We start from the raw sequence: 27596 nt of genomic DNA on the forward strand, positions 1-27596 counted from the left end.
CAATGCTCTGTTCATTGTGTCACCTAGCTGGGAATCTTCAAGAAAGCAGTTTCTGGTTGGGGAGGGTGGGGTGAAAGTCAGTTTACAAAGGGATAGAAATGAGTGGGAGTTGAGGAAGTGAAGGTAACAAGTGTAGCTGATTTCTTCCTAGGAATCTGACTGTGACAAGGAGAAAAGATACAAGATGATTGCTGGAAGATAGGATGGCAGAATCAAATAAACATTTTTTTAAGAACGGGGGAGAACTGGGCATGTTTGTAGGCACAGAAGCTGATAGATAAAAAGAGAATGAAAGACACAATCATTGAAAAGGCAGGTTCCCCGATGTGGTAGGAGAGGGAAAGGGACTAGTAAATAGGCTAGCCTTGGCAATGAGAAAGCCATCTCCTTACTCTGAAACCATCTGCTGTTAACTTCTCCATCTCCCCTATACCATAAAGCTCCCACTATCATCTCCTCTCCTCTCCTCCTTTGATCCAGTCTTTCTTTTCTTGCTTATGTAGGAGGCAAGATTCTCAGCTGAGAAGGGTTTAGGGGGTGGAGGAAAGTACAGTACTGAGGGCTTGAGAGGAGAGAAGGAAGTTTACATTAACAGAAACACAAGGTATCTAGGAAAAAGGGGAATGAGTTATAAAGCAATGCCTGCCACTAACAGCAGAGGAAAAAAAATAAATAAACTATGATCACAAGGTACTGAGAGCTTTCAAGGCTGGTCTAACACACAAGATGATACTCCAGTGACCTATCCAAATCCAGTGCTGTCTCCCACTGTACCACCAAAAATTATGAAAACCAGTTGTAATTTAAAAGGTATATCCCATCTACTTCAGAAGAAGCCCAAGTAAAGCATAGTGACAGAAAACATTTAAGGATAAAAGAGATCAAATAAGAACAGCAAAAGAGGTGGATGACCCCAGACCCCTGAGACAAGAAGATCACAACACTTCAGTAATGAATATGCTTTTAAGTTTCCTGGCAGATAAGCTGAAAAGGGAAGCACAGATTACATAGGTTTCATTTTGACAACAGAAAGAAAATTCATTGGTAGACACAAAATTTATCCTGGAACAAGAAATCAAGAAGGAATTTATTGGGTGGATCCTTACATAAAGGATACAAAATGACAGTGATGATGACACTATTATAGGATCATCATTCAAATGAGAAGAAATCAAGGCCAAGAGAAGTGACTTGCTCATGATATGAGACAAGTAAAGAAAAGAGTCTAGACTTCAACTGAGGTAGTCTGTTTCCAAAAATGGGGTTGTTTCCCTATCCCTCTACTTCAATAACAATTTTATAAAAGGTATAGACTCTCCTATCCACTTTCTATAAAAACATAAGGTATAACATAAACATGACATTTAGTGGGGTTCTATCTCCACCACTAATACATGTATGTATGGTCTTGGACAAGTCATTTCCAACCTTTCTCCTCTGTAGAATAAAGGGGTTGACTTAGATGATCTCTAAATACCCTTATAATTCTAAAAATTTCTTGTATTCAAAGTGCTAATACAGTATAAACACTTAGTTCTTTGGTCATATAACACCATGAGAATCCTCATAAATAAGTAGCTAAACAACTATGTAGACTGACTTAGTCAAGTACCATAAATATCCAATGAGTTATGGACAGGTTAACACCAACTTTGTCAAATCAAGTCAACAAACATTTAAGTACTATATGCCAGGCACTATGACCTAGTTAAGCTATCTAAAGCTGTAAATTACAAAAAAAATTGCTGATCTGAAAGGATAAGAGGTCCTATATCAAGGAAGTTTCCTATATCAACAAAATCAGAGGTTCAGTCTTTATCCCCATCTTTATTCCCACATGCCCCACCCCATTCTCACATGCACTCAAAAACAATACCATTATCAATATAAAACTATGTAAGATTTTTGAGGATTTTTTTCACATATATATTTTTTAAAAACTTACCCTTGTAAAAGTTCCCACAAAGTTATGGATGTCAATATTTGGTTCTTCTGCATAGACATAGGATCGAATTTGAAGAAGGTCCTTTTAAATAGAGGGAGAATAAAATCTTAAAAATTACTCTAACAGTAAAAACTCTATGCTCATTAGCTATTTATTCAAAGAATATTTAATTTTTTTAAGAATTCATTTGCTTCCCCAATTGCCCTACCTTCCCCCCCTCTAAAAAAGCAAAAAAAAAAAAAAAGGAATTCATTTGCTTTATATCAAGTATTCTTAGCAAAATGTTAGGGAAATCTAAACTGATTAATTTTTTTTAAAGAATCTTGTCACTTACTTAACAAGCCTGCTTTCTACAAAATTTTAAAAGTGACCCAAAAAAATTTTTATTCTTATGGGATGACATTGGACCTGGATCTATGACTTCACTGGGACAAGGAACTCCTAATGAGAGCGTTTGTTCCACAAATGCATATTCACACTTACTCTGAAACTTTTCATCTTAGAGAGTTACCTGGAGAGCCCCAGAGAGTTAAGTGATTTACCCCGGGTCAATTAGCCAGAATGTGTCAGAGGTAAGACCCAAACCCAGATCTTCCTAACTCTGAGGCCACTACACCATACTGCCTGCTTCTCCTCATGACGCCTAAGTTTAATAGCTATGTCTTGAATGTATTGTATATCCTAGAATAACAGAATTCCAGAATTTTAGAACTGGATGGGAAATTGAAAGTCATCCAGTCTAGTCTGCATCTGAAGAAAAATCCTCTCTACAATATTCATGACAAATGGCAATGAAGCCTCTACTTCAAGACTTCTGGCAAAGTAAAACTCACCATCTTCCAAGGCAGCCCATTCCATTTCTAGAAAGCTCTAGCTCTTATTAAGGTCATTCAGAGCATAAATTTACATGTCACAGGTACATCTGTGCTCTAGGATCTGGCCCAATATGCCCCTTCCTCCATATGATAATCTTTACAGCACCTGAAGGCAGCTACTACATCCCATCTCCCATCCTAGCCAGGTCTGTGGACTACAAAATATCTACATCTACACCAGCACTACTCAGTCTAAAGTTATTTTTATGGCATTCCACTGTGTACAATCAAATAAATACTCTTTCTTCTTTCCCACTCTATCTCCTTTACAATGTTAAGTTTTCACAGTATCCGTGCTGGGAACTTAGAAACGTTGCCCAGTGCCTAATACAAACAATTCAGATAGGTGGAGTCTTTTCATTTAAAAGGTCTCCCTCACTTCCTTTAGTAGCTTGTTCAAATGTTTACTCTTATCATGAGGTAGCTTCTTTACATCAAATCTAGGTGGTCCGTAATATCTCAAAGTACAACTCAGATACTCTCTTTAAGGTAGAGGGGGGTAATTTATGGGAAAACTGGAGGATGTTTCTTTTTTTAATGAACTTTGCTTTCTTACAATGCACTAGATAAATATGAAATTGCTTTGTAAAGATTGAAGGCAAGAGATAATACTCTTGTTCCTGTTCCCCTCCCACTCACTTCCAGCCCTACCACCTGCCAAAATATTTTTTTGCAACTCTGTGCTCTACAAGACATGGATATCATTGTTTCTTCCCTAGAAATGACAGGTTCTTTAAGTTGACCCAAGAATTTTTTATTTTTAAAAAAGTCACAAAAATGATGCTATTTGGTCCTTAAAGGTTTTATGAATCAATAATAATAAGCTACTTAAACAAATGAAAGCATTAAAGATAATGATACTGATATTATATAGACTTGCCAAGTTCTGAAAAGTATAATATAAAAGATTAAAATACTGAATGGGGAGAATACACTGTTCCTTCAGCGTTGTCTTTCTGGACAGGAGCTTGGTGACTCATTGCAAGCTACTCTGTAATCTACAAAGTTCTATCTCCACCACAAGATTCTGGGAAGCTAAAAGGAGAGAAGGAGGGAAGAAAGGGGGAAGAAAGGAGAAGAAAAGGGAGATAGAGGAAAAGGGGAAGGGAAAAAGAGAGGGAAGGGAAGTAAAAGGGAGAGAGGGGAAAGGGAAATGAGATAAAAGGAAGAGGTAAGCAAAGAGGGAAAGGAAGAAAGTACTAAAGAGGAGGCATGGGGAGAGGGAGGAAAGGGAAAATAAAGAAAGTACAGAGGTAGGGGATGGAAGGGTAGAGGATGGGAAGAGTAGAAGGAGGGAAGAGAAGATTAGAGAATGAGGGAGAAGGGAAGAAAGAGGAAAGGGGACGACAGAGAAAAACAGAGAATAAAAGCGGGAAAGTAAAAAAGGTGGTGGACAATAAAGGTTGAGAAGGAATAAAAGGAGGAGAGAAGGAAATACTCACGGCAGCAGTGGGTAATCTTTGTGTGCAAGCCACAGGCAAGCGGAGTTTCCAGTCTGTCTCCCCATCTAACTGATCAGTCCTCAAGAAGCAAGACCCTATAAAATTTCCACATATTTCACCTTCTTTTTCAACTTAAGAATCAATCACTTCATCAAGCAACAAACATACAATTTATCATAAGGAATGTCATTTAGTGACTATTATTAATTACTACAACTACTACCAACAAAAAATGGCACTAAGAACTCCCCATTACTAAGCACATTAAGTTTTACAAAGAACTTTCCTCATAACAACTCCAGGAAGTAAACAATGAAAGTATTAGCATACTAATTTTACAAATGAGGAAACTTAGGTTCATAAAGGTGAAATGGTTTGCCCAAAGTCATATAGCTAGTAAGCAACAGAGCCAAGACTGTTCCTCCCACTCTAAGACTAGGACTAAGAGTCTTTCCATTATATCATATTTCTTTCTCTTTCTCTCTCTCTCTCTTTCTCTCTCCCCCTCCCTCCCCATATAAACATACATACATACACACACACTCCCCCTCCCCATGTGTGTGTGGGGGTATGGGTGTACACACATAAACATATCTTCTCTTTATCATATATATATGTGCGTGTGTGTGTGTATATGTATATATCTTCTAGCTTACCCCTTCAAAAAAGAAAGCACAATGTCTATATTAAAGCCAAAGTCACAAGAAGACAGTTCTAACTAATAACCCACCCCTCCCCACCCCCTTCCTATTCATTTTATTTTCTAAAATATACAAGGGGAAAACCCAAACCACCTAGAGCAGGCCACAAGAACCTCAAAGGAAAATACATTCTGGCTTTCAGAGGTTAAAAGGTCTCTAGAATCATGCCTGACTACCAGCCACAGGAAAAATGGCAGCATTTACTCAGAGCAGCTTAAAAATATTAAAGTAGGGAGATTTCAAAGCCTGCTGGCAGAGAGACGGGTGAATTGTGGGAGCACACAGAGAAAGGGTAACAACTGCAGCTATCGCCAGCTGAGCCGTTCAGTCGAACAAACACAGGCTATCACAATAAACAAACGGATGGGCCCAGGAGAGGCAGAGCCCCTGTCATTCATGAGGAGCTTATGAAAAAGGCAGACTTCTTTTCCTGGTTCTTTAATGCCATATATCACCACATCTTGAAGGAATTTTCTAGGAGAAGAGAGACAACTGCTGTTTAAAGCCTCTATGTTAGAAACACTTCCTCCTCCACCAGCTCCTGAAGCTAAGCCTAACTCTGCCAAGAAGAAAGTGATAACAGGCAGTATTTATTTAACTCTCCATGGAACGTGAGCCACTGTGTGACTTTGCCAGCTGTGACTCAACGTGGGTCCAGTCTGTTGAATCTTTTTAATTATCAAAATCTAACATCACATAAATCACCCCCACAAGGAAAAGGAAAGGAAGGGGGAGGGGAAAGGCTAGCCCATCATAAAGATGTTTTTGATTCATCTCTGTGACTCCAAAATTATATCTACTTTTGTTACATTTTCAAATTATTGTTTTGCCAAATAACCACTGAAAGGTTAATGGTTATTTCCCAAATTGATCCCAGATGTTTACCATTTTTTTCTGACGTCCTCAGGAAGATCATGTCAGCAGGGACCCGTTGGTTCTGCATTATGAAAAGAAAGAGTGTTATTGTGTACACATGTGCATACTCTGTCCACTACCACCTCCTCCCACTGCTACTCCTTTTCCCCCCTCAACAAAAAATGTTTTTAAGCCCACAGCTTCTTTTAACTTCTTTGTCAAACAGAGATGTAGGGATTTATTTTGTTTTGAATCTGAAAAATCTTGCAAGTTGCTGCTATTGTACTAATCCACCATAGAAATCCGATCACAGGAAGGGAGTTCCTGGGCTTCCAGAGAATCCAACCATTACCTCCAGTGAGTCCCATCAAAGGATCACCAGCTTAGAGCTTAAGGCTACTATTGGCTTTCTTCCAAGGAGTTCTCTATTAGTAATTCTACAAATACTTTTCCTATACTTTAGTTCTGTTTCTGCTCATTTTCTTGCTTGATTTTTTTTTTGAGAGGAAAATATAAATACATGGGAAAAGTATCAAGGACTAATGAAAGTCATCTTCTGAAGGAAGGGAAAATAGAAATGGTAATACAGTATAATTATAAACAGAAGCAGCTTAAAGAGAGAGGGGTGTGCACTTCTGTCCAAAACATCTCACTCTCCCCTGAAATCACATTTGTATCATCTCCTTTAATCCTTTTGAAAAGGGCATGGCCATTTTCTTCAGAAAGGAATTAAGGCACAGTCCTTCTCTGATTAAATATTATTCTGCTGACTTCTTTCTACCTCTCCTGCTACCCCCTATGTTTCAGACCCCCCACACTAATAAATGCATTGCAAAGAAATTAAGATAATAACATGAAGATTTTATAACTTATTCAAGGACACTGTAGTTCATCTTAATGCTGCTCCACTAAGGCAGCAAAGTTTTCAAAAATATTTGGTTTTTTTTTAATACATTTCCAACATTGCTCTTTAAATTTCTTTTTGCTATACCCCATTCACCGTAAAACATTCCTACTAAACAATGCCAAAACATATTTAAAGATGGAGGGTAAGGGAAGAAAACTTGAACATGTAAACTACACATAGGATCATAGATCTAGAACTCAAAGGGACCTCAGAAATAATCTAATCTTCATTTTACAGATGAGTAAACTGAGGCCCCAGCAATGTCAAATGACTTTCCCAAGGTCACATAAGTAGTAAGCATCAGTGGAAGGGTTTGAACCCAGGTCTCCTGAATCTACAGTCAGTGTCCATTCTATTGTACAAAGTTATTTGCCTACTAAAATATCAGCTTTCTGACAAGATGAGTAACCCCATTATGTGAATGAAAGTACTAGACTGCAAAAAATAATCAAAATTGGAAGTCAAAATTTGGGATCCACTACTATGTTATTAATAATGAGTTCACACAGACTGCAGAATTTCCTACCCTGCTCCCCAACCTCCAAATAAAGCAGAAGATAAAATGTATCCAGGAAAAGGAATTAGATTTAACATTAAATAGTAAATGTACAATTAGTTTTTCAATCCACAAATTACACATTCAGATTAACTGAGAGAAAAACTTGGTGCACACCAACAATGACAGAAGAATTTCAATAGTCACATGTTTATATTAACCTTTTCAACGATGATAAGGTCTCCCACTTGGATGCCAGAACTCTTCACCTTCATTGTGCCTGTGGAGAAGAAACGTCCCCCCCATCAGGTTGAAGTCAAATCATTCACAAAATTCAATCCAGTGCAGCAAGCATTGAGCAACTGTCTATTGCCCTGTGCTCCTAAAACTCAAACATGCATGCAGCACTCATACAAGTTGATTATGGAAAGCAGTGTGGGACAGACAAAAGCGTGCAGAATTTTGCATCACAGAACCCAAAGTCAAGCCCTACCTCATCCCTTTACTATCTGTATGACCTTGACCAATAGCTTAACCTCCCTGTGCCTCAGTTTCCTCATCTGTAAAAGGAGAGGGTTGGACCAGATGAATTCTAAGGGTCCTTCCAGATCTGTGATCTTTTTATACTTCCCTCAGAATATTCACCTCGAACAGAGATTTCTCCCTCAATAAAAAATAGTCCTTTTCTGAAGTTCCATCTGCTTTCCCCACAAGAATTTTATCCACCAAATGAGATTTTACTAAATACTATTCAATGCTTCAGTACTGTGGCGTAGAGTTCCCACGGGATTCCATTCCTCTTCAGAAGAACTGTAATCGCAGAATAGTGTTCTACTCTTGGCTTTCCTAACTACCTACCTGCATGATGCTGCCCAAATAACTTATCTACACTGAACCTCAGTTTCTGCCTCTCTAAAATATAAAGATTAAATTAACTGATCTCCAAGGGCCCTCACAACACTAATATTAGCTATCATAAGTTCCCTTCCAACTCTGACATTCTATCATGATAACAAGAAAACCAAGATTGTAATCTACTTCCAACTTCCAAAAAAGAGTTGCACAAATGAATGGACAAGGAGATGAAAAAGGAATTATGAAGGTGATTTGTTGGGCTTTAGAATTACTAAGCAGGTCAGAGATTCAATATAAGGAGGAGACGTTTTGGAGAACTCCAACAAAAAATTGAAGGTGGAGAAGGAGTCCTGCTACAGGAAGATCCAATAGGAGATTGAGGTAGAAAGATTTGAGAAAGAAGAGAAGATGGAAGAACCTAAGGAGAAGCAGCAGTGTAAGGAAGAGATGAAGAGTGGTAATTCACAGAGAAGGCAAAGACTGTTATCAAAACAAAGTAAGACAAGGTAAATAAAATATATTGGTAAGATAGGTAAAAGGTTAGCAGAAAGTAGGGAAAGAAAGTCTGATGTGACTTTCAAGGTATTAAGAGGTGCCAAAAAAAGGGGGGCAATTAAGGTGCTAACCTGGCAAAGGGAGGAAAAAGACAGCTCAGGAGATGAAATGATGCTCCTAAGCCCTTTGCCACTCAAATTCTGCAGAGAAAATGCTAGAAAGGCAAGGACTGACAATCATATTTCCAAAAATTATGGAGAAGAAGGCAATTTTGCATGAGTCCAAGTCATCTAGATGACCAAATGAGATTACTAACAAACTACTTCTTTAGATATTGAAAGAACTGGTAAATACAATTGCTGGGTCACTGTCAGTGATCTTTTAAACCACTGACCACAGGGTTAGGGAAAGCAAGAGTGCACTTGATCCAGATCAAATTTACTTATATTAAAACTATTAAATTGTCAGTGCAAACATTTTCACCTTGGAAATGGCAAATGCTACAAGTAAGGTCTTGATTTGTTGCTGTGCTGACTGTCTAGACTTAAGAAAGTGACAGAGAAAATGTTAATAATGTAGATTAAAGTTGAAAGTATGTCATGGGGGCAGTTAGGTAGCAAAATGAATAGAGCACTGGCCCTGGAGTCAGGAGGACCTGAGACACACACTTACTAGCCATGTGACCTTGGGCAAGTCACTTAACCCCAATTGCCCTGCCCTCCCCCCTCCAGATAAAAAAGTATGTTATGTACATTTTTTTTCCTACAGAGCTGGTTGTTAAACATTTACTATCATTTACTATCACATTCCTTAGGGAAAGGCTTTATCCCAATTTTCTTTTTAAAAAAACAGAATAGAAACAGAAAACTATGAGCCAGTGAACTCAACTTCAATTTTCTTAGTAAAATTTTAAATCATATTAATAAATGGATAGCTAGTATAGAAACAAAAAGAAATTGAGGTTTCAAATTTATAGATAATTGAAATTCAGTAATGCAGTAGATTTAGCTAAAGTTTTAAAATTTAACTAATTTCCTACAAACCTTGTAGTATATGAAGTAATTTCTAGAGCTTTCTGGAAGTATTTCCATGAAAGTACATCAGACACAGAATTCTTGTCTGAAGTAAGGAAACCTGGTTGACAGAAAGATGTCTTTAATAGGAAACCCTCATCCTCCAAATAGTTTTTTGATATAAGTAATAAAAGTAGAATTCTAATAGATTTGATCACTAAACACAATGAATGACTCAATCTATTTGTTTCAACACTAATCAATACCTAGAAAGAGAAGAAGTGATCATAAAGAGTCAACAAGGCTTCCACAAGGACAGCTCAAGCTAGACTAACCTTATTTCCTTTTTGTTGTTGTTTGGATAAGGTTATCACCTGGGAAATAGAGGGAATATTATAGATATAATTTATCTTGATTTTCTTAAAACATTTGATAAAGCTGTCAGGATGAGAAAAGGTGGGGAGGGAGGCAATGCACTAATTAAATTAGGTAGATTCTAAACTGGATGAAAGGGCAAACCCAAAGAGTCATCAATAGTTTAACGTCAACTTGAAAGGAGATCTCCAGGGTCTTGCCTCTGGGACCTGTGCTTGGCTCTATGCTATTTAACAATTTCATGAATGACTAAGATATAAATACTGGCATGTCTATCAAACTTGCAGATGACACAAAGTTGGGAGGGTTAATAGAATAAGGATTCATTAAGACACCAAAATTCTTCCAGTCACAGGAGTTGCAACCTCAAAGTTATCTTCAACTCTTCCCTCTAACTCACCCACTAAATGTAATCAGTCCTCAAATCTTACCAATTTTACCTACGCAATATTTCTTGCATCTGCCTCCTTCTTTCTACTCCTACTACATCCACCATAGTTCAGGCCATTATCTCTTGCCTAAAATATTTGAATAACCTTGTAAGCTGTCTCCCTATAGCCAGCTTCTCCTCTCTGTAATATATCCTCTACAATGCTGCCAAATTTATACTCCTAAAGTACAGGTCTGAACATGTTATTCCACTGCTCCAGAAGATCTAGTGACTGCCTATCACCTGTAAGTTAAAATATAAATTCCCTAGTATGCCATTTAAAAAGCCTCTCATAATCTGGCTCCAGACTGCCTTTTCAGGCTGACAACTTCTCTCTATCATGCACTCTGCATTTGTCTGTTGGCCATATAATGCGACATCTTTCTTGAAGACCATGCTTTTGCAATAGCTTTCTTCCAAACCTTAGAATATTCTCCCTCTTATTCTCTATCTATATTTCCTGATTTTCCCTAGTTTTTCTCCACTCTACTACCTTTAACACACTGCACTTATTTTGCATGTCTTACATTTATCTAAACATGCATTCCCTTAGTGGAATGTAAGCTCCTTGAAGGCAAGGACTCTCTCCCTTTGGTCTTTACATTTACATCTACAGCACCTAGTACAGGGTCTGGTACACAGTTGGTGCTTAGTGAGTGCTTGCTGACAAATTGAACAAACTAATAGTATAAAATCCCTGTTGCCCCAATAACTCCAACACTTAGGACTGAAACTGTTTCATTGTTGAGTATAAGGTAATATTTCAAAGCTGCCTCAATTTGCATTTCTGTAATTATGAGAAAACTTAAATCATCTTCAGATGATAATTGATAATTCATTATTCTTCTAAAGGAACACATGGTAGTTATTAGAATGTCCACAGATCTCTTCTTGAGTTAAAGAAGCGCAAGGATCTTTATCTAAACTCAGTCCTAGTCAGACCATAAATTAGCATGACTCTTCCCTGTATAGAGCTTTTCTTTCCCATAAATTCATTGAGTATTGGAACCTTAAAATTCAATTTAACTCCCTCTAAAGTGGCAGACTATGAAAGGAACAGTTCCCTTTGCAGGAATGGTTCATGTCAAAAAAGAACCTGACATGAAAAGATTTCACAACCATATGAATAGATGCTCACTATTAAAGTATAGGATGAGTTTTTCTTTTCTTTTAGTAAAACTTCCTGCAGCTCAAAAAAAAATTTAAAATAATAGCATTTGTTAAGTATCCACTATGTATATGTAGATCACTGTGTCAATTACTGGGGGGGAAGAAACAAAGGAATAAACCCACACACTCAAGGAGTCCCAGAGTGAATCCATGACCTCCACCATACTCCCCCAACTTCTCTATTTCTATTGAAATATCACTGCCCCAAACTCAAAACCTCTGTCATTTTTATTCTTCTCTATCCCTTATTCTAACACACACACACACACACACACACACACACACACACACACACACACACCCGTCCAAACTGCTGCCAAGAATTCTCATTTCCACCTCCACCGCATCGCTAGCTCACATCCCACCCACTCATGCTGCCACCCCCCAGTCAGGCTGTCAACAAATCTTACCTGAAGTAATAAAATGTTGCTCACTGTTCTACCTGCCTCCAGAATAATCTTTCTAATGCACAGGTCTGAGCATATCACTCCCTAGATTAAAAAAGCTTTAATGGGTTCCTTATTGCCTCTAACAGGGGTAACTAGGTAGATGGATAGAGCACTAGGCCTGGACTCAGGAAGACCCGAGTTCAAATCTAGCCTCAGTCACTTACTAGCTGTGTGACTGTGGATAAGAGCCTCAGTTTCCTCAACTGAAAAATGGAGACAATAAATAGCGCCTACCTCCCCAGGGTGTTTTGAGAATCAAATGAGATAATAATCATAAAACACTTAGTACAATGTCTAGTACTCACTTGATGTTATATAAATGCTTATTCCTTCCCGAGACCTTCAGGCCCTCTATAATCTGGTACCTACCTATCTGTCCGACCTTACTCCACACATCATTTCTTTCTTCACATAATACTTCTAATCTAAATTTGCTTATTAGCTCTTTTCTAATCTTGTCCTGAGTTCTTGTTTTTTTTTTTTTCCTTAACCACTTGGATACACAGGCACAGGCCACGGCGTTCATCCCCAAAGCACAACCCCTCATCATCTCTGCCCATCTTTCTTCAAGGCTTAGTTCCAGGATCGTCTCCTCCATGAAAAAGCTTTCCCAATATCCCAGTTGAAAGCAATTCACTTAAATTCTCTCCCTTCTGAAATATTCCTAAAACACTTTGGCTGGATTTCTCCTTTATATCTATCACACCCTACTTTGCTTTGTACTGATTTAATAATATACTCGGAGGGTATGCTCCCCTATCCCCAATTCAAGAACTTTATCATCATTCATCTTTGTATTTTCAGTACCTCGCACAGTGTCTTGGCCACAGAAGACACTTAATAAATTAATTATTATTATTAATACCTTATATTTATATAAAGCTTTAAAGTTTGCAAAACACTTTACATACATTATTATCCTCATTTACAGATGAACATGTTCAAAGAGGGCAAAGTCACATAGTTGGTAAATGCATAAGGAAAGACTCAAACTTAGAGTTCTCTTGGCTCCAAGCAGAAAACTCAAGCCACTAAGAGCTGAACTGAATTTGCTGAATTGGATGATGCTTTCAGTCTAGTAGAGAAAACAGCATACACATAATTATTCTGCAAAATAGAATGTGTTAGGTGCAGCTTAGGGTCGAGTTAGCTAAAAGCAAAATGTCATGCAAAATTTCTTATTAGGGAAGAACATCAGGGAAGGCAGCTTGGAGGAGGTGACATCTGGCCTGGTTTTCAAAAGATAGGTAGAATTTCAATAGGCAGAATTTAGGGGCAGGGTGGTAATAAAGGATACATCATTTTAGATCATTTCCTTCAATCCTCATCTCATGTAATACCCAGGGAACAGAAGGGACTTGTCCAAAGATGTCACTTCTTTCTGGGCCTGATTCAGTTTCCTCTTCTATAAAACGAGGGGGCTGGGCTACATGACCCCTAAGGTCCTTTCCAGCTGTAGGTTTATGCTCTCTTTGATCACGCAACAGATTAGTGACAAAGCCAGGGGAAGAATGATAACCTCCTCAATCCTAGGACCCAGTGTTTCTTCACGACTACACCAACCCTGTACTCACCATCTGCTCCTCAGCTTCCTTCCCAAGTACCAACATATAAGTTGCCTAAGATTTTATCAGGAAGCTAGTGGCATGGTAGAGTGCCAGACCTGGAGTCAGGAAGACTGATCTTCCTGAGTTCAAATCTGGCCTTAGACACTTACTAGCTGTATGACCCTGGACAAGTCACTTCACCCTGTTTGCCCCAGTTTCTTCATCTGTCAAATGAGCTGGAGAAGGAAATGGCAAACCACTGCAGTATCTCTGCCAAGAAAACCGCAAAAGGAGTCAAAGAATCAGACACAACTGTAATGATTCAACAGCAACAACAAAAAGGTTTAATCACCAAAATTTACATTGGTGGTCTGACCCCCAAAATATCCCTCCTGTGCGCAGTTTCTTTAAACCTACAGTTATAAGGTACAGTTACAAGTTTTAATTTAACAATTAGATCAGAATGTTTAATTACCAGGTTCTCATTTTTCCTCCCAGAATGGATTCCTGATTTATTATCCATTCATTTGAACTCTGCCTTGCCCAGCCTGCTCTACCTCAACAAAAACCTCTTTAATCCATTGTGTTTGGAAAGAGGTTTCTGATTGACCCCAGCAGGCAGACATTTCATACAAACACTCCTACTGTACCTGACCATTCATCAGCTAACTGGCCACCAGAAGGGAGAAAGACAGAGAGGGGGAGGGAGAGAAAAAGGTTAGGGTAAAGAGAAAGGGGGATAGAAAGAGTTGGAGAAAAGGGGGAATAAGAGGGAGAAAATAGAGGGAGGGAGGGAGAGAGAAAGGGGGAGAGAGAGAGAGAGAGAGAGAGAGAGAGAGAGAGAGAGAGAGAGAGAGAGAGAGAGAGAAACCTGATTGTTTTGTTTTTTAAGTTAAGCCTAACAAAATTGCATACCTGGTCAGTGATGCTAACAAATTTGGATTTCCCCACATACTGTAACATCTGCTACCAAAAACAGGCATTATCAATGGCCAATTTTGAAAATAAGGGATGCAATTGTGGGATGTTTGTGGTTTGGACAGTGGACTGGTAACAGAGTTCTGTGTATTTGGGAAGAATAGGGGGAGGGAGAAGAGAAGAACCTGGAAGTAACACTAGCTGAGCAAATAGGGTCAAAGATTAGCACAATGAAGGATGACATGGAAAGGAACACAAGGTCCCAGGTTCCCCTGATTCCAAACCAGGGCTCCTTCCACCATGCCTCTCCAATATACACTTTTAGAACACTCAGAGAAGCTTGTTCAATTCACGAGATATAGTTTGAAATCTAGAAGCACTACTTTGAACATTATTTCTAAGTCTCCTACATGCCCTCGAAGAAAAAGTAAGCAAGAGCAATGGGGCAGATACTTTCTTCCTTGTTAGACATCAGAGTTGAGTAAAATTTCTGACTAGATTTTAAAGTACATTTGTGATGGTTTTTTCACTTTGTGATTGTTTATGATTGCTATCTACAACAAATGCGCAGTGTTTTCTGCCTTGTACACCACAAGAGTGTGTGGCTTTCACAGGTACACAAAAGAAAAGTTAGCAGCCAGATTTTGTAAGTGCCTTCTTCTGCATGCCTACTCCTCCTGCCTCCCACATCCACTTAGAATAGAAATAAATGGATGTGAAATCTTGGCACTAATGTAATAATATAGAGGCAGCATGATTCAGCGGTAAGAGTAATGTTAGGACTGAAATGGTCCTGACTGCTGTTTATTGGCTGTCTAACACGGACCAATTTAAAGAAAACTCTCTAAGGCTTCAGTTTTGTCCCATATAAAATAAATGTAATGTTCTTTATACTACGTCATTTATAGTAGTTGTGACAAATGTACTTTGCAAGCCTTAAAGTGCTATCTATATGTGAACCTTTAGTACTATAATACAGAGTTTCAAGGAGCCTTCACCCGAGAAAAATATTATTACAGCTCTCTTGCAAAAGCCATGCTTTTGAATCATGAATTCACTAGAAGCTAACAACATCTAGTATGCAGTATCTTAAAGAGTTTGCTCCCACACAGGAGCTTAAAAAGAGACTTTCCTAAGGGTTTAAGTGGGAAATGTCTAATGGAAGCAATCTATATCATTAACCATAAAAAGTTTTTTTTAAATAAATTCATCCCATCAGTTTTCATGCACTTCTCTTTGCTTAAAACAAGGAACAAATGTTTTATTAATTTTTCTGCTTCCCTTTTCTTTGCAAATGGAATCAATGCCTTTAATAAGCAACTCCTGGTCTTGCATGGGTGATATCTTTAGAATAAGAGTAGCTTGTCTGCTTGGAGGGAAGAGACCAGATGTTTCTCAGGTTGGAATAACTAAAAGGCAATTCTTCCCTCAAAGTGTAGAACACTTGGGGAAAAAATTTAAAATAAATTCTCTAGCCCTGGAATGTGTGGGCACATGTTGGGACCTCAAATACCGCTAGCTATACTTCTATTTTTCACTCTGTGTAAGACACTGATTGTTTTTAGAGATCTACATAAGCAATCCTTAGCATCAGCCCTGGTTAATGTATTACTTTTTAACTCACACTTTAATCTGACTCTGACAGTGATGAATGGAATTCTCCTGTAAATTCTATGGCATGTGAACATTTCCCCAGGTTAGCATTAAATGAAAGACTGGGCACTATAGACACATCCAAAGTTCATCAAAGGTTAAAAGTTGAAATTTTCCAATTCAAATAGAATCGATTTCATTCTTCATGGTATAGAACAATTGAAGATATTTTTAAAAGACCAGAAGCTCCATTATAAACACCACTACTGGCTTTGGGAACTTTCTGTTGTTTACTTAAACAATGAAATCTTCCCCTCAAAATTGATGTACACAAATGTATGTGTTTAACATTCAGGAAAGCTTATTAAATAAGTCAGTTGCTAGATTACTAGTGCCCAGTAATATACATTCCCCATTTTGCAGAGTTATTTAAGCCATCTGATATTCTCATAGAAAGATTTCTTGGGGGGGGGGGCGGAGAGAAGCTGCGAATATGAGTCCATGTGGCAACCTTTGGAGTTTTAAATCAATCCAAAAGCCAAAATGACAAAAATTTAGAATCAAAGGTAAACTCAGTGCTATCCAAAATAGCCAACAATCTCATGAAAGCAACTGAAATAGAACTTTCAGATCTCTATCCAGACAATTCATAGAAAAGAACTAGATTCCAAGTTTGGCAAAAGATTGTTGAAACAAGACTAATAAAGGGTTAAGATGCAGACCATCACAAGAAGCCCTTGAGGGATGTGACCTCTTTGTGGTTTTTCATTTCTTTTTTCCTGTCAACAACAAAAAAATACCCCTCCCACTTCAACTGTCTTTAAAAACAAACAAAAGAATCTTCCAAATTAGAACATCATTTGCACTTGAAAAATAGAAATTGTACAGCCTTTATGAACAAAACACTCCAAGTGGGTATTTAAATTAAACTAAATAATTACCTATTAAAGAATATTCCACAAACCCAGTTGCCTGAGAGATTCCAAAAATGTGGAGTCTTGTCCACAAAACTAGCCAAGTTATCCAGGTATGGGCCTCAAAACTCCATGCACAATGTACAAAATAATCTTATCTATAGAAAAGAAATACTTTTTCAAACCAATCATTGTTAACCTTTTTTTGTGTCATAGACTCCTTTGGCAGTCAGTCTGGTTAAGCCTTTGGACTCCTCAAAATAATCATTTTTAATGCATTAAAAAAAATACACAAGATTACAAAGTAAATTGATTATGTTAAAATACAGTTATAGATTTTTTTCAAAGCAAATTTATGAACCCCAGGATTAAGAACTTCTGCTCTAAACAAACGGAGACATATTTGAGCTGACAGCACTATTTGGTGTTTCAGAGAGAGTGCAAGGAATCACCTTTATTAATCTTTGAATCTATTTGTGGACAGGAAATAAAGTGTAGCACTCCCAAGCAGTATTATATACACTCACTCAATAAGGGCACTGACTCACATATGCTCAAGTAACCATAAAGATTGATACCTAAGATGAGTCACTGGCCTTCCTTTGTTTTATGAAGCATGATGAAAAACCAATTCACACACTCTACAGCAGGGAAAAAAACAATTAGCAACTGCATTCATTGTGTTTTGGCCCGAACTTCTTTTTTCTAGGCTAATTATTTGTTTGCCTAATTAAGGCCTTTTGCCTTGATGAGAAGTGTTAATACAATGAAAGTATTTGTTGAGGCTGGCTTCCCTGGTGTGAAATGCAAGATCAGAGAAATTCAAGTAGGCTTGAGAGAAATAGAAATAGACAATTTTAATTTGCTAACAGTTATAATCAAAGTAAAAGCAGTGATTTCAATTATTAGTTTTGTAACTACAAATGTAAACAGAAACATTTCATGGATCCAATAATTGTTCTCCCCTGATATACCCAGAATCTTTAGTAAACTACCTACTATCTGCCAGGACCACTTTTTCACTCACTGGCTGCCTAGCTGTTCATTCTTGATCATGTCATCTAACTGTTCACCGGTGAACAGTTGTTCTATTGACTATGGAATCAAGTGTATATCCCTTCCCCGGTTTTTATGTTCCATCAGTGGATGTGATATGATTACTGCTAATAGCACATAATAAATAACTATTATTAGTCTGGGAATTTAGTAAACCCATCTCAGGTTGCTGCATATTGAAGGCTCAGGGAAGTGTTGGCCACTAAGACCCTAAAACTATGCCACGATGGGGAATGGAAGGAGGAAAAGCATTTATCTAGTTCCTACTATATTCCAGACAGTGTGCTAAGCACTTTTTAAATGTTATCTCACTTGTTTGGAAGATAGGAAGTTAAAACAGATATCTCTCTTAATCCAGTCCACCTCACTAGGGAAATGAAACACAATTTGATTTAATCTATTTTACATGGCAAGGCTCAATAACTGAGAGCCAGAAGCCATATTTAAAGTCAGAGAACATCAAAGCTACAAAGGAACTTTGAAATCATGTGCAGATGAGCACATGAAACCCAAAGAAGCAACTGGTACCCAAAATGACACAATAAAGAGACGGGAGGGATAGGAGTAGAACACAGGTTTCCTGATTCTGAGGTATGATGACTTTGAAACATATGTTCCTAAATAGATACTTCTCCAGCTCAGGACAATCTGTTCAGCTCAAGCTAGTTCATGACTAGGAATGAATGCACCAAAGCAGAATTTGGGAGCATGGGTGCATTGATGGCTATGTTCCTTCTATATAAACACCTACTCAAAAAATGCACCTAATATAATAGACTCATCTTGAGTAGCTTAGTTCTTATACCAGGAAAAAAATTCAAGCAGAGATTTTCCCTTTTTAATGACAAAATCACATTTCAGAGCTAAAAGGGAATCTTAAAAAAATAATCCAGTATGTCATCTTAGAAAGCATGAAACTGAGGTCTGGAGAAGGAAAATGGCTAAAAAGATCACACAGCTATCAAAGTCAACTTTATAACTCAAGTTTCATAACCACCCAACCTAGTACTCTTTCTACTACAGAACTGAAAGGGGCTATTATGAATTTTGTGTCAGACCCATATTGTCCAATGACACTTTAACAAAGAAATAACAAAATTAATTGAGAGCTAAGACCCATCGGGGAAAGCATCTTACAGAACTTAAATCACCATATAAATCTGAGTTGCTATTATCATTGTACTTCATTATTGAGACTGCCTAAAGAGCTTTACATATAAAAGGAAAATTATGTGGTTTGGAAATACAGGGGAAAAAAGGACAAGATTTAAGTATAAAACAATCTTCAGTAACTACTCAATTCAAAAGAAAACACCACAAGGAAAGAAAACAGATTTGCTCAATTAAAAACTCTAGCTTTTAAGATACTTGAGACCTCTTATTGAGCAATCTACAGTTATTTCTAATATAGGTAGTACATTATTAATACTTTTTGATACTCACATGTCCTGAACAAGACAACTGATCAGGAGGTTTTTTATTATTTGGAATTTAATTATATTGTTGTTTAACTTCAGGTCTCTTTTAATCAACCAAGTTTTTTGTTTCAATTTAAAACTTTGAAAAAGTTGGGAGTTTCTGCCAGGAAATACACCAGTGTAATTATCTTTCTTAAAACTTTGTAAATATGTGTGTATTATATATGTGTGTATATGTATATGTGTATATACATATACACATATATATAATATATATGCATATGTAGTATACCTAGATACAGACACAGACACACAAGTGTGTGTTTATTTCAAAGGCTGTGTTTCAAGAGGAAAGCTGGAACAAATCCATTAACATAATAAATTCCAAATATAGCCATCTCTCCACTTATTACCTAACAATAATAGTAATTTCACAACATAGTACTTTCTCATATATTCACACGTTTGACCCTAACAACAGTTCTATGAAGTAGATAATACAAGTCTTATCATTACTGCACAACAACCATAGATGTATACAAATTTGAGACAAAGTAGTCAACATTCTTGCTACCAAACAGAGGAAAATACTGAATTAGAAGATTTTGGAAAAACACATTTATATACTTGATAAGAATCAGACACATGTGGCAAAGGGACACAAAGTGCCTCCCTATTTTTTCAAGGCAAAAAGAAGGCCTTTGTTAAAAAAAACAACAACAACAACATCAACCTCACTCAAAGCAGCCCATGTAGATAATGAAATATCAGGGGCAGAAAAGACTTCTTTTTGCTCCTCTGTCTGCAAACTTCCAGCTGAAGCACTCTGATCCTTCGCCCTGCCCCCTGACCAGTATCAGATAACTTGGCTCCCCTCAATCACTTTCCAAATTGACACATTTTTCTCTTTGTTTTGTTTTGCTTGCAAACAAAAACACACATTTGTGGTCTGGTCCCTGGTTTTATGTTCTGTCCCCTACACCTACTGTATTTTCCAACTCTCAATATTGGTCCCACAATTGAGACTACAGACCACAAAGGAAACAAAACAAAGGAAGACAAGTTCTCAATGCTAGAGCCATCTGCCAATTCTCCTTAGGATCTTTTCAAGAACTTTGTGCAGTTAAAGGGTAGGGGGAGAAAAATCATTCATGGGAAAAGTAATTGCAATATGAAAAGAACTAAAGAAAAGGTCAGAGCTCAGATAGATCCATGAATAGAATCCAGAAGGCAACTCCTCTTTACTTCTAAATAGATGTATTGCCCCCTCTCAAATGGGGCTTTTGTCGGTTGCCAAGCATTTTAAACGTTATAGTAGAAATATGTTATTAAAGGGGGATTTAATATATAGTGATTACAAAAAAACACACTGAAGTGGCTTCGTGATTACTGACGTAGAAAGCACACAAGCACCTGCCCTGGTAAAGATTAGACTGAATTCTTTTTCAAAGGCACCAGAGTTTCCTAAGTACAGTATAGATGCGAGCTTTCTTTAGCAAAACAATTCTACACTAATTTACAATTCTTTGGTCCCCTAGAAAAACCAGCAAGTCTGCAATCTGGTAAACTGGAAAAAATCCTGGCAAGCACACTGGGTAAAGCTCTCCTGCCCTGGATAATTTGAAATTCACATTTTAAAAGTCCAAAATATATTTTCCTTTGATGAAAATCCAATCGTTTTATTCCAACTGCTTGCCCCACCCCCCCACTCCCCAAACCAGTTTATATGTGAATTGATACAGAAGCTCCCTCTACCTCTTGGCATCTTATTGCCTTTACATCTTACCCCTCCCACTAGAGTATAAACTTGAGGATAAGGAATGGTCTTTGTTCAATAAATATTTGTGGAATTAATGATCATGACCCAAAGATAAATTATTATTTAATTTCCTAGCAAAACTTGTGATCTATTCAGTTCTACAACAGATGGTTTCATAACCCTTGGGTATTGTGACCTGGCCAGCTCCTAATTTTCCTTTTTTTCCCCTAAACTTTAAGCATTGCTTCTTATTTCTTACCTGAACTCTAGAAATCTATAGTCTAGATTTCTTGATGGAAAGAAACTTTAGTCAATGAGATACATGGGTCTAGAAAATTATGTGTATGCAGAAAGATCCCAGATTTAAAGCTAGTAGGAACCTTAAAAGAGAGTGTTTAAATTATTTTTTTCAGGGTCATGCAACTAGCAAGTATTTAAAGCAGCATCTGAACCCTGGTGTTCCTGCCTCCAACTCCAACACCCTATTCGCTTGTCAAAATTTATACAAATGAAAAATCTCTTATATCAAATCTCAGAGAATGGTAGATTCAATGATACTAACAACATACTGTGCTTTAAAGCTTATATTATTAGTAGTAGTAATGAGGACCACAGATTTAAGAGTTGGAAGGAATATCAATAATCATCAAGTTTAACCCTCTAGAGAACTGAAGCCCACAGAGGTATTACTTGCCTAAGGTCACACAAGTATTTAAGTAACCAAGGAAGGATTTGACACCAGGTCTTCAATTCCAAATACAGCCATCTCTCCACTTATTACCTAACAATTACGGTAATTTTACAACATAGTACTTTGGCACATATTCACTCATTTGACCCTAACAACAGTTCTATGAAGTAGGTAATACAAGTTTTATTAACTTCATTTTACAGTAGAGGAAACCAAAGCTCAGTGCTATCAAATGAGTTGTCCAAGGACACCCAGTTCACAGCCAGAAAAGGGGTAAAGTCAATACTCAAATTTGAGCCTTTGGATTTAAAATTTCAGGGTTCTTACTGTATTAAACTGTTTCTCTGTAATGGTCTATTGTAGGGAAAATGCACATATAGTAAACTTGGGAGAATTGGTGTCTTCAAGAAACACTTTTTCAATTTTGGTTTCAAAATTACCAGTGATTAATTTCTTGGATAGTCCTCTTCTTCCTCCTCCCTACCATCCCTGATCTTTACTTGATGAAATTGTGGATAGAGACTGGTCAGATACAGCCAGGCCCAAACAATCCCTATAATGCAAGTAGAAGCATGAAGAGAAGAACAGCTTTTCCCACCTCTACCCCAACTGCCTCCCCAGAGTCTAGGACTTGAGACTAGGGACTAAAGTAGGGAATCTCTTTGCAAAGTTTTAATGTATGACACATAAGCATTTGTCTAATGAATTTTAAGGCATAGGATCAAAATGAGGATGTTAGAGATTTTAATTATCTGTGTCATTGCAAAAATTATCCTATGCATCACTAAAATCCACTCTCCACCTCCTTGAGCCCACCAGACCTGAAGGCAGATGCCTCCCTTGTACCAGGAGCAACGAACTGACCACAGAGCCACGTGCCCCTTCGCCTATCCGCCCAGGGCCTTGAACTCTGCCTCCTTTACTGTCAGCGCAGTTGATTGAGCTGCGACCCCCGCTGCCCCAGCAGTCAGCAGCAGGATGAAGCAAGCAGAGGCAGAAAGCAGGAGCCAAAAAGCTGACCTCTCGCTGTGAGCTTGCTATAGATCTGGGAGTTCACTTCCTTGTCCCGCATGTAACATCGGATCTCTTCCACTGCTTCTCGAATGATGGTGACGGCCAGCACAAACCCCTAAAGAGAGAAGACAGTAGGCAAAAGAATGCAGGCATGAGGCTTTAATAAATCTTCCCCCTTCCCATCTACCCTGACCCAATCTGTTCTAACAGAAAAAGGGGGAGCAGAACAGAAGGGAAAAGGATCCTAATAGAAAAAATTATCTGTTTTCATCTCATTTTTTTCTCCTTTAATCAACAAAGTCCAAAACATTTATTTCATTGTTTTCCAAAACAGGATCACATTGACACATTTTCTGTTTTTCTCAGCTGACACAGTCAATTGTCACTTTTTATGACAGCTGCTACAACTGCTTTAGAAAATAAAAGAAAAAATTCCCTCCAATTATTTGCCACATGCAATATTTAAACTGATTCCCCAAAAGTTTAAATCCCTTAAATAAACGAGACAGGGATGTGCCTCTTTGTGTGACCCTGACAAAGAACTGTAGCTCTTCCCAATTGAAGGAGGATTATTCCCATTGCCAATCAAGGATAAGATGTACATTGTGGCTAAAGAAAATCTGGTCAATTTTGGAATAAAGTGAAAGTAGACCACATACAGAGCCAAGATAATCCCCCAAGGTGCAGTAAAGAGGTCTGACCAAGTTCACAGAAGGTTGTCAGTGCAGCTATTTTGTACCATGTGCAAACTGCTTTTCTCCAATGCTTGAGTTTCTATTTTTCTCCACATGGGTGTGGATAATTCCCATTCATTTTAATGGAAAGTGTGTGGGCGCACAAAGACAAGAGACTATACTCCTTTGCTTCGAATAAATCTTGGAAATTGCCTGCACTGCCTGACTAAGGTATTTCATCTTCTCTCCATTTATGCATACACTTCCCATTAACCAGAAGAATATGTCCCTACAGCTAAAAACTGCCTTACCAAGAGATGCAAATTGGGTACAGAAATAAATTCCAGTTACTCAACTTTTGGGTTAATATCCAATGATATTTGGAGAGGAGTCTTATTTCTAAGACTTCAGGGCACTCACTGCCTTTCTGAGAAATCTTTTTCAATGACATAAAATAATGAATAAGATAGAAGATATTCAGTCATTTTAAAGTTGGACTTTATCGCTCTAGTTAGCTGTTACTTATTCTCCACCAACAACCCAAGAATCAGTTTTAGGGGTAGGCCTGGAATGAAGACCTAGAATGACTTCTCATAAGTACACTTCTTTTTATGCTAGAAAACCCTACTCTCTTTGAGCCATAAGGATTTATTTTGAAATAAATCAAATGACACATGTTTCGGTAAGGACTCAAAAGCCTGCAGGAGACAGAGACACACACACACATACATACATACACACACACACACACACATACACACACACACACACACACACACACACACACACACACACACACACACCTCTCTGTCTCTGTTTCTCTCTCTTTACTTCACTATGCACTTTTATGTACAAATCAAAACCTCAGGACCTAGGGCTGAAATCTCAAGAATCATAACTCAAAGATCAGATTAGATTATATCACCTATGTTATTGTTGTTGTTCAGTCATTTCAGTCATGTCCAACTTTTTGTGACCCCACTTGGGGTTTTCTTGGCAAAGATACCAGAGTGGTTTGCCATTTTCTTCTCCAGTTCATTTAACAGATGAGGAAACTGAGGCCAATAAGGTGAAGTGACTGGCCCAGGGTCACAGAGCTAGTAAGTGTTTGAGGCCAGATTTTAACTCAGGTATTCCTGACTCCAAGTCCAGAGTTCTATTCACTATGCCACCTACCTGCCCATCACCTATATAGATTTCTCAAATATTTCAATCTGTCTGTAAAATAACCTCTTATCTTGTAAACTCAAGGGAGAGTATAAGTATTTGTGAGAATTGTTTTAAGGAAAATTTACCCTCTATGTAACAGATATTAAGGAAGGGATCTGCATACCCCCAAAATAACCAGATTTAAGAATACTGCTCCTAATGCCCATCAATTGGGCAATAACTGAACAAGCTGTGGAATATTATTGCAATGGAATACTATTGTGCAAATGACAAGAAATGACAAGCAGGAAGGGCTGCAGAAAAACCTGGGAAGGCTTATATGAACTGACACAAAGTAAAGTAAGCAGAAGCAAGAGAATATCATTCACAGCAACAGCAATATTGTAACCATAATCAACTGTGAAAGAATTAGCTATTCCAATCAAGAAAATGATCCAATGATACATGATGAAAAATACTATCCACCTCCAAAGAGTGAACTGATGAACATTGAGTACAGATCGAAACATACTTTTTTTCACTTTATTTTTCTTGGTTTTTTGTGCTTTCTTTTGCATCACTGAAAATATGGAAATGTTTTACACGTATAAGAATACATATTTCACATGTATAATATGTTTCACAAGTATAATAATTATCATATTGCTTGCCTTCTCGAGGCAAAAGGGAGGAGTGTAAAGTAAGGAAAGAATTTGGAAATCAAAAATGTTTAAATGAATGTTAAAAAATGTTAATGTAATTGGTAAATATTTAATAAAACAAAAAGACAGTAAAAAAAAAAAAAAAGACTATCGGGGAGGCTAGGTAGCACAGTGAATAAAGCAAAGCCCTGGAGTCAGGAGGACCTGAGCTCAAATCTGGCCTCAGACACAACACAAAAACTAGCCGTGTGACCTTGAGCAAGTCACTTAACCCTAATTGTCCTACCTTCCCCCCTCCAAAAAAATTTATCTCCCACCCCTCCCCCTTTTTGTCTGAAACAGGACTGATAAGAACATTTCCAAGATGGATAAGATGAGTTTGATTAGACATGCAAAGCAGAACACCATAGGAGATCTAAAAGAGAGATGAAAAAGAAGTGAGCCATTTTGCAAAAACTGGGTTGAACTAATGGATAAGTGGATCCTTAGGAGAAACTAGAACCACTGAACTGAGATTCAGGTGACTGTGGAAAGGATGGTTTTTGACTCTGAACCAAGGAGTGATCTTGGGGTCAACAAGGAAGAAGGAAAATCCATCTTCTGCAGGAAGCCTTTCCCAATCCCTCTTAATTCCCGTGCCTCCCTTCTGCTGATTGTTTCCTATTGGTCCTGCACACAGCTTGTTTGAGCACAGTTGTCTGTATGTTGTCACCCCCATTCCACTGTGAGCTCCTTGAAGACAGGGACTATGTACCTGGCACATAGTAAGCATTTAATAAATATTGACTGATTGACTGAATTAAACCCAAGGCACAGGACTATTGTGCAAATATCAACAGAACTAAGACTGAAACTTGGAACCTTACAGAAAACTACAGAATAATAATATTGGGCTAGATAAGCTCTAAGATCCTCTCAATCTCTATCATTTTACAGAGAAAGAAACTGAGGCCCAAAGAAGTCATGACAGTCAGAACTTGAACTCAGGTCTACTGACTCCCAGTCCAGTTCCCCTTTATCTACAGCAGAACATCTATTAAAATGGAACTCATTCTCTTTCCTCTATTCCCTATTTCTACTGAGTGTACTACAGTCTTCTCCCACACCCCACCCTGAGTCATAACCTCAGAGTTTATTTATTAAGTACTTACTATGTACCAGGGAAGCTAGATGTCAAAGCAAACAGAGTGCTGGGCTGAGAGTCAGGAAGTCTTATCTTCCTGAGTTTGAATCTGGCCTCAGACACTTATTAGCTGTGTGTCCCTGGACAAGTCACTTAACCCTGTTGGCCTCAGTTTCATCATCTGTAAAATGAGCTGGAGAAAACAGCCAACCACTCTACTGTCTTTACCAAGAAAACCCCAAATGGGGTCACAACAACTCAGGTGTAACTGAACAACATGTGTCAGGCACTTTGCTAAGTGCTTTCCAAATATTATCTCATTTGAGCCTCACAACAACCCTGGAAGATAGATGCTATATCATGCTCCCTATTTTATAGCTGAAGGAATTGAAGCAGACATAGGCAAGTGACTTGCGCAAGGACACACAGCTAGTAAGTGTCTGAGGTGGGATTTGAACTCAGAATTTCCTGACTCCAGGCTCATCACTCTATCCATTATGTCACCTAACAGCCTTCCTTTTTGCTTCCCATCAATCAATTAACAATCTTTTATTAAGTACATACTACGGGCAAGACACTGTCCTAGACAATGGGAAAACAAAGATGAAAGTACAATCATCCCTGCCCTCAGGAGACAATTCATATATGTATACAGGCATGTATGAAACATATACAAAATGAATAAAAATTAATTTGGGGGGACAGCTAGGTGTAGCAGTGAATAGAGCACCGGCCCTGAGGTCAGGAGGACCTGAGTTCAAATCCAGCCTCAGACACTTAACACTTACTAGCTATGTGACCTTGGGCAAGTCACTTAACCCCAACTGCCCTCCAAAAAGCAAAAAAAAATTTAATTAGGGAAGAGGAGGCACCAGAAATTATAAAGTTTCCACCTCTGATCAATTCCACCTCCACTTTCTCAAATCCATCTCTTCTCTATATCCACAGTCATGCCATGGTTCAGGCCCTTCACATTGTCTTGCCTGTACTTCTTTAACAGCCTATTAATTGGTCTCCTTATTTCTATTCTCCCCCTCTCCAATTCATTAGTTTAAACTGCCCTCCACTCC

At 38.0% G+C, this 27596-nt stretch overlaps 1 protein-coding gene across 1 annotated transcript in view; it reads right to left on the reverse strand.

The window, feature by feature from the left end:
- ATP9A (ATPase phospholipid transporting 9A (putative)) overlaps nt 1-27596 on the reverse strand; it is a 190770-nt gene that overhangs the window by 113881 nt on the left and 49293 nt on the right. Inside the window, exons 4-8 of the mRNA XM_069072428.1 lie at nt 22925-23033; nt 7443-7501; nt 5849-5900; nt 4263-4357; nt 1946-2026 (exon numbers count right to left, since the gene is read on the reverse strand). Coding sequence (XP_068928529.1) covers nt 1946-2026; nt 4263-4357; nt 5849-5900; nt 7443-7501; nt 22925-23033 — 396 coding nt within the window. The remainder of the gene's footprint in view (nt 1-1945; nt 2027-4262; nt 4358-5848; nt 5901-7442; nt 7502-22924; nt 23034-27596) is intronic.

The sequence above is a fragment of the Petaurus breviceps genome, unplaced genomic scaffold (assembly GCF_028583685.1).
Source record: "Petaurus breviceps papuanus isolate PSGF00001 unplaced genomic scaffold, PetGlider_PUasm1.0 90847, whole genome shotgun sequence".
NCBI classification, from domain to species: domain Eukaryota; kingdom Metazoa; phylum Chordata; class Mammalia; order Diprotodontia; family Petauridae; genus Petaurus; species Petaurus breviceps.